Source organism: Neomonachus schauinslandi, chromosome 9, assembly GCF_002201575.2.
Source record: "Neomonachus schauinslandi chromosome 9, ASM220157v2, whole genome shotgun sequence".
In the NCBI taxonomy this organism is placed as follows: domain Eukaryota; kingdom Metazoa; phylum Chordata; class Mammalia; order Carnivora; family Phocidae; genus Neomonachus; species Neomonachus schauinslandi.
The window spans coordinates 401016-408790 of record NC_058411.1 but is presented as its reverse complement, the minus strand read 5'-3'; the positions used below and the strand labels follow the sequence as shown (position 1 = coordinate 408790).

The 7775-nt window shown below is 61.5% G+C and overlaps 1 gene segment (V, D, J or C); it reads right to left on the bottom strand.

Moving 5' to 3' along the window:
- Positions 1-3086: 3086 nt before the first annotated feature.
- LOC110571776 lies at positions 3087-4871 on the bottom strand. The segment is given in 4 exon segments: positions 3087-3537; positions 3698-4036; positions 4233-4538; positions 4838-4871. Coding segments are annotated over 4 exon segments (1074 nt in total).
- Between the last annotated feature and the right edge of the window lie 2904 nt (positions 4872-7775).

Below are 7775 nucleotides of genomic sequence, written 5' to 3'. Positions count from 1 at the left end.
GGCTCAATGACCAGAACCAGGGCTCAGTGACCAGGATCAGGGCCCAGGGATCAGGACCAGGGCTCAGTGACCAGGACCAGGGTCCTGGGTGCAGTGCTTGGGAGTAGTCTTGCTTCATACTGTCCTTGGTGAAGGACAGTCTTATCCTGTGCCTGTGCCTTATGCAGGACCAGATAAGGTGGGCTGTCGGTGAAGGGGGCCTCACCTTGGGCTATGAGGCAAGTGTCCCCCTCTCCCAAGCCTCTGTCTCTCTCCTTCCCCCTCCTCTCATTTAGAGTCTGAGAACCTTTGTCTTTGGGATCAGTTTATTGCACCAGCAAGGCCTGTGTGTGGGGTGAGTTGGCAGCTTCTGAGCAGGGCTGAGCTCTGGCATCCAGCTGGGGTTCCAGGAGGCTCCTCCAGACTCCTCCCTGCAAACACAGTGGGGTCAGGGCCCAGGGGAGCTCCTTGCCAATGCCCTTTCCCCAGCCCTGCCTGCCTCAGGGGAGATGGGTTGAATCCTTCAGTGACTGTATCCAGGGGTGCTAACTCCCAGATCCTGCTGAGGGACATTTCAGCTCTGCCCCCAGGACTGCCCATATCTTCAGTGTCTATGAGGGGGGACCACCTCCTTGGGAAGTCAGACCCCCAGGGGCGGGGAACAGGCAGATGTTCTGGTGGTTGACCCCCTGCCCCAGCCAGCCCTGCCCTCTGCCTCCTCACCCCTACCTGAGCCTGGCTGGCCTCTGCTCAGTACTGGGGGCCCTCTCTGCTGTCAGCTGGGCCCCGCATGCTTGTCACAGTAAGTGCTGTGCTGTAGAAGAGACTCAGTAGGAAGAGGGTGAGCAGGGTGACGGTGGTGGGCCACAGGCTGGCTCCTGGGGCATCTTCCTCCAGGTCCTCTTGTGGCAGGTCCAGCACCAGCCAGGGAAGTGGCTCCCGGCAATCTGCAAGACACTGTGGGCCTGCCAGACCCATGCCTGCGTGGGCGGGGGCCGAACCAATGCCTTCCCTTCCCATGTACCCTCAGGGTCAGGACAGGGGCAACAGGGGTGCCCTCTCTCAGGTCTGAGGCTGCCTCAGGGAGGGTGAGGTGACAGGTCCCTAGAGGACCCCAATGCCTAAAGGAGTCCTGGCAGGACCTTAGGGAGAGAGGCCTGGCATGGTGAGAGGGTGAGCATTGGCTTTGCTGCTCTAAATAGAGCCCAAGACCAAGGCCTCCTGGCTCTCAGCCCCATGGGTGTGCTCACCAAGCCCTTGCTTTTGGCTCAGCCTTGGTCTGGACCCTGGCTGGGGTCAGAGAGGACCAGACATGCCACTCTCAGGGTGCTCCAGATTGAGACATAAATCTACATCTGGGGTTCAGTGTGCCAAGGGCTGGATGGGCATGTTGCCTTCCCAGGGAATGTGGCTGATAAGCTACAAGGAGCATGAGGGAGGCCCAGGTGAAGGCCACCAGCACAGGCTGTTTTCAGGATCCCAGGCCATAGACCATCTATGTTAAATGGGATTTGGACCAGCTTGTCATATGCTGACACATCCAATCATCCATCCATCCATCTGCCTGTCCATCTGTCCATCCACCTGTCCAACCATCCATCTACCCACCCACCCACCCGTCTGTCCATCCATCCATCCATCCATCCATCCACCCATCCATCCATCCATCCAATCATCCACCTATCCAATCATCCATCCATCCATTCATCCATCCATCCATCCATCCATCCATCCATCCATCCATCCATCCACTCACCCACCCACCCGTCTGTCCATCCATCCATCCATCTACCCACCCACCCACCCGTCTGTCCATCCATCCATCCATCCATCCATCCCTCCCTCCGTCCTTCCGTCCATCCTTCCATCCAGTACATGTCCTATGATCTGTCCCTCTGCAGCCCTGCCCATCTACCGACCCTTCCTCCCCTCCACCCTCTCTAGAATACTCTTTCTATGGGCCAGGTACTGGCTCTCTTGGTGGCTGGAGTGTTTCCTGTATGGCAGCACTTCCCCCAATTAACCTGTTGCTCCCTCTATTGCCCTTTGGTGACGGGACCCTTGAGAGGGGAGCAATGACCACGTGGGTAGGGGTCCCCACCTCACTTTGGTCCTGGGAGCAGAGGGAGGAAGCCAGAAGGCCAGGTCCCCTGGGGAAGCCCAGAAGGTATCTGAGGCAAGAGCAGGGGCCCCGCTGCCCCCTTGTGGGAACCGTACCACCAGCCGTCCCACGGTGGCCATGGTTCTGCTTCTATGCTCCATCTCCCCAAACCTCCTTTCTGCCAGAAGCCTCCGGCAGAAGCTGCAGAGGGGCCCTGGGTGGGGGCTGTCTCTACTGACCCCTCCCCAGCCTGCCCCCCCATCTGTGGTTCGGACCATCCTTGGGCTCAGGAAGGGGTGGGAGACTTGAGTCTGGGGGTCAGGCAGGGGCAGGGGCTGCCTGGGCGGGGTCTGTGGAATTGGGCCCTGAGCTGTGCCCAATGGGGCACGCAGGGAAGGGTGTGGGGAGTCTTGCTGGGGCTGGGGCCAGGCGGGGGACTCCCTGCACCTGGAGGGCGTGTGACTGCGAGCGTGGGGAGACTGTATGTGTGCGTGGGTGTGCTGTGTGCAGAGCAGTTTGGAGCGGGGTGACTTCCTTGTCGAGCGCACCTGTGGGGCTGTCCTGCAACTGTGTGCATTGCACTCGCCGAGGGTGGTGTGGGCCCCCCTGGAATCCTGCCCTCCCCCCATTCCTGCCACGACTCCTGACAGGGACACCAGCCTCTTCAGTGGCCCTGCCCCCCTGCCTCCCTCTGAGATACAGGCAAGCATATCACTGCCCATGGAGGGCTTGCTGGTGCCCCTGCTCTCAGGACCTGCTGGCTGTCAGCCCTGGGTTTTGCTCCCAGCTTGCCCGCCATGGACCATGCGCTCACACTGATGCTCTTACACACACACACACACACACACACGAGTCCACGGGTGTGAGGGCACGTGGAGGTGCCAGGCTGACCCAGGCAATGAAGCCCAAAAAGGTCAGGAAAGCAGTTGCCCTTCCCCCCTGGGGCCCTCCCCTGCCTCCGTGTGCCACAGACCCCGAATATGGACAGACAGCGGCCTCATGGAAGCACGGGGCTGCTCCAGGGGAGCATGGAGTTTATTCAGGGAGGGGCGGGTGAGCGTTTCAGTAGCAGACGCCGTCCACCTCTGCCATGACCACAGACACGTTGACGTGGGTGGGTTTACCCGCCAGGCGGTCGATAGTCTTCTGGGTGAAGGATAGGGGCAGGGCCTCGTGGCCCACCATGCAGGAGAACTTGTCCCCCTGCTTCCAGGCCTCGGCGTCTACCCTCAGCACACTGGTCACGGAGAAGGTGGGGACGCTCTGGCCGGGCTCCTTCAGGGGCTCCCAGGTCATGTACTTCTCTGGGGGCAGCTCCTGGGTCCCCTGCAGCCAGCGGATCAGCACGTCCTTGGGACTGAAGCCCCTCACAAAGCAGGTCAGCGACACCAGCTCGTTGAGGGCCAGCTCCTCCGACGGCGGCGGCAGCAGGTGGACCTGGGGCCGGAAAGTGTTTCCTGGGGGGCAGAGAGCCAGGTCAGGGGTCTGGGCTGGCGGGGGGGAGGGGCCCCTCTGCCCTGGGCACCCCTGGCCTCAGTTTCCCTCCATAGACTGTGGGTGGGAGAGAGGAGGCGGGCTCGGGGGTTGCCGCGCCTCCCGGGCAGGGTCTGTGCCCACCTAGGACTTTTTTGATGGTGACGGTCATCGGGCTCTTGGACTCGGGGTGGGTGGCCGTGCAGGAGAAGGTCTCCCCACGGTTCCACGGCTCCGCACAGCCTGGCAGCACACTGGACACGCTGTAGCAGCCGCAGGGGTCACGCTCAGGGCTCTTCTGGGTGGCGTCCTTGCCCCCGGAGGGCTTCCAGGTGAAGGAGGCACCCTTGGGGTCTTTCAGGCCGCTCAGCGTGCACGTGAGGCTGGCATTGGAGCCCAGAAGCAGGTCCCCGAGGGCAGGCTGGTGCAGTGACAGGCGGGGCTCGTCACACGAGGGACACTTACAAGTGCAGTTATCCACAGCTGGAACCGAGACAGAGACTGCAGCAGGTCAGCGTGCCCTCGGCCCCCTGCCCTCCCCACCCCCAGCCCCTCCATGGGGGCCCTGTCTCGGCAGCCCGCTCTCGTCCCAGTGGTGTGCCCTCGGGGGCACGATTCCAGGTGGCTGGTCAGAGAAGAATGTGGGGCCCCGCCCCCAGCCCCCAGCCTGCCCTCTGACCTTTGCATGGCACAGACACAGACTTGCTGGGGCTGGAGGCGTGCTGCACTTGGCATTTCAGGGACGACTTGTCAGGGCACTGGTCGGCCGGCAGGGTCAGCTGGCTGCTCATGGTATACAGGTTCCCAGCAGCTCCCTTCACTGGGGGGAAGTTCCTGACGGACGCACCCTCCTTGCTGGGGCTCCAAGTCACATTCACGGGCTCTGGCGGGAAGAAGCCCTGGACCAGGCAGGCGATGACCACGTGCCCGGCTTCGTCAGTGTTGCTGAGGCTCAGCGGGAAGACACTGGGGCTGGTTTTGGCCTCTGCAACACAGGACACTCTGTGAGGCAGTGGGCAGCACCCTGGACCCCTGACGCAGCCTCACAATCCCAGCACGAAGCCTGTCTCTCCTGTGCACTGGAGGAAGCTTGCACAGAGACGGCGAGTGACTGCCCCAAGGCTCTCAGCTCACATGCCAAGGACCTGGGGTCGGAACCAGATGCCTGAGCCCAGCTGCACTGTCTCGGAACACGGTTCTCAGGGTTCTAGCACGACCGCCTGGACACATTCCTCAGGGAAGGCCTCTGGATTTGTGGTTACTGAACATGGCTCTCCCACTCACTGGCTGAGTCTGCAGGAGCTGCTGGGGCCTCCATTTCCCATCTGTGCAATGGGTGCAGACACACTCTCCGCTGGGCTTTGGGGCTCACAAAGGTGGGCCCAGAGGGAGGGCACAGGCCAGGACAGAGCAGTCCAGGCTTGAAGCAAGCCTGCACCATGGCCTCTTGGCTGTGCAGGGGGTGGCACGGGGAGGGGAGGGGGCCCGCTCCTCCTGGGACCCCCTTCCCACTTCCCAGTTAGGCTCCCAGTCAAACCACTCACCCCTCACTAATCCCACCCCCAGTCTCCCTATTAGTGACAGTTGAACTCTGGTCTACGAGGCTTTGGAGGTCAGAGGCCCAATTCCAACTCGGTTGGAGGATGTCCCTACTGGAAAAGGCAGAAACACAGAGTGTGGTCTACCCACATGTACAGGACCAATTCCCTTCAGGGAACTGGTGAAGGGACAGAAAGCATCATGGGTACAACCTAAGAAGCATGCCCCCATGTACCCCTTAGAATACAGGGACTAGCCTGGCTGGAGACTAGATCTCTGGGGGGTGATACAAACCCAGCCCACCCCTTCCCATTCACCTCAGTCACTAGCCCAGTACAGCCCAGCTCAGCCAATTTCAGCCCAGCTCAACAAATTTCAGCTCAGCTCAGCCCAGCCCAGCCCAGCTCAGCCCAGCCCAGCCCAGTTGAGCCCAGCTGAGCCCAGCTGAGCCCAACTCATCCCAGTTCAGCCCAGCTGAGCCCAGCTGAGCCCAGTTGAGCCCAGTTTAGCCTATTTCAGCTCAGCCCAGCCCAGCCCAGCTGAGCTGAGTTCAGCCCAGTGTAGCCTAGTTCAGCCCAGCCTAGCCCAGCTGAGCCCAGTTCAGTCCAGTGCAGCCCAGCCCAGCCCAGCTGAGCCCAGTTCAGCCTAGTTCAGCCCAGCTCAATCCAGCCCAGCCCAGCTGAGCCCAGCTGAGCCCAGCTCATCCCAGTTCAGCCCAACTGAGCCCAGCTGAGCCCAGTTGAGCCCAGTTTAGCCTATTTCAGCCCAGCTCAACCCAGTTCAGCCCAGGTTAGCCCAGCCTAGCTCAGTTCAGCCCAGCCTAGGCCAGTTCAGCCTAGCTCAGCCTAGCTCATCCCAGCCAAGTTCAGCCCAGCTCAGCCCAGCTCAGCTCAGCTCAGCTCAGCTTAAACCAACCCAGTCCAGTTCAGCTCATCCTAGCCCAGCTCAGCCCAGCCCAGGTAGTTCACCTCAGCACAGCTCAGTTCAGCCCAGTTGAGCCCAATTGATCCCAGCTCATCTCAGCTCAGCCCAGTTGAGCCCAGCTCAGTCCAGCTCAGACAGCTAGCCCAGCTCAGCTGAGCTCAGCACTGTTCAGCCCAGTTCAGCCCAGCCCAGTCCAGCTCAGCCCAGCTCAGCCCAGCCCAGCCCAGCTCAGCCCAGCCCAGCTCAGCCCAGCTCAGCCCAGCCCAGCTCAGCTCAGCCCAGCTCAGCTCAGCCCAGCTCAGTCCAGTTCAGCCCAGCTAAGCCCAGCTAAGCCCGGCTCAGCCCAGCTCTGCTCAGCTCAGTCCAGCTCAGTCCAGTTCAGCCCAGCTAAGCCTGGCTCAGCCCAGCTTTGCTCAGCTCAATCCAGCTCAGTCCAGCTTAGCCCAGCTCAGTCCAGCTCAGCCCAGCCCAGCCCAGGTAGTCCACCTCAGCTCAGCCCAGTCAGCCCAGTTGAGCCCAGGTGATCCCAGCCCATCCCAACTCAGCTCAGATCAGCCCAGTTCAGCCCACTCAGCCCAGCTCAGCTCAACCCAGCTCAGTCCAGCTTAGCCTAGCCCAGCTCCGCTTAGCTCAGATCAGCTCAGCCCAGCCCAGCTCAGCCCAGCCCAGCTCAGCCCAGCTCAGCACAGCTCAGCCCAGTTCAGTCCAGCTCAGCTCAGCACAGCTCAGTCCAGCTTAGCCCAGTTTAGCTCAGCCTAGCCCAGCTCAGCTCAGCCCAGTTCAGTCCAGCTCAGCTCAGATCAGCTCAGCCTAGTTCAGCCCAGCTCAGCTCATCCCAGTTGAGCCCAGTTGAGCCCAGCTCAGCCCAGCTCAGTCCAATTCAGCCCAGCTCAGCCCAGTTAAGCTCAGCCCAGCTCAGGTCAGTTCAGCTCAGCCCAGCTCGGCCCAGCTCAGCTCAGCCCAGCTTAGTCCAGCTCAGCTCAAATCAGCTCAGCTCAGCTCAGCCCAGCACAACTCAGCCCAGTTCAGTCCAGCTCAGCTCAGTCCAGCTTATCCCAGTTCAGCTCAGCCTAGCCCAGCTCAGCTCAGCTCAGCTGAGCCCAGCTCAGGTCAGCTCAGCCCAGCTTAGTCCAGCTTAACCCACTTCAGCCCAGTTCAGCTTAGTCCAGCCCAGCCCAGTTCAGTCCAGCTCAGCTCAGCTCAGCTCAGCTCAGCTCAGCCCAGTAGAGCTCAGTTCAGTCTGGCTCAGCCCAGTAGAGCCCAGCTCAGCCCAGCTCAGCCCAGTTCAGCTCAGCCCAGTTCAGCCCAATTCAGCTCAGCCCAGCTCAGCTCAGCTCAGCTCAGATAGCTCAGCCCAGTTCAGCCCAGCTCAGCTCAGCTCAGCCCAGCTTAGCCCAGCTCAGGCCAGTTCAGCTTAGCCAGCCCAGCTCGGGCCAGTTCAGCCCAGCTCAGCCCTGTTTAGCCCAGCCCAGCTCAGCCCAGTTTAGCTCAACCCAGCTCAGTCCAGGCAGCCCAGCTCAGCCCAGTTCAGCTCAGCCCAGGTCAGGTCAGCTCAGGTCAGCTCAGGTCAGCTCAGCCCAGTTCAGCCCAGCCAGCTCAGCCCTGTTCAGCCCAGCCCAGCTCAGCCTAGTTCAGTCCAGCCCAGCTCAGCCTAGTTCAGTCCAGCCCAGCTCAGCCTAGTTCAGTCCAGCCCAGCTCAGCCTAGTTCAGTCCAGCCCAGCTCAGCCCAGTTGAGCCCAGCTCAGCTCAGCCCAGTTGA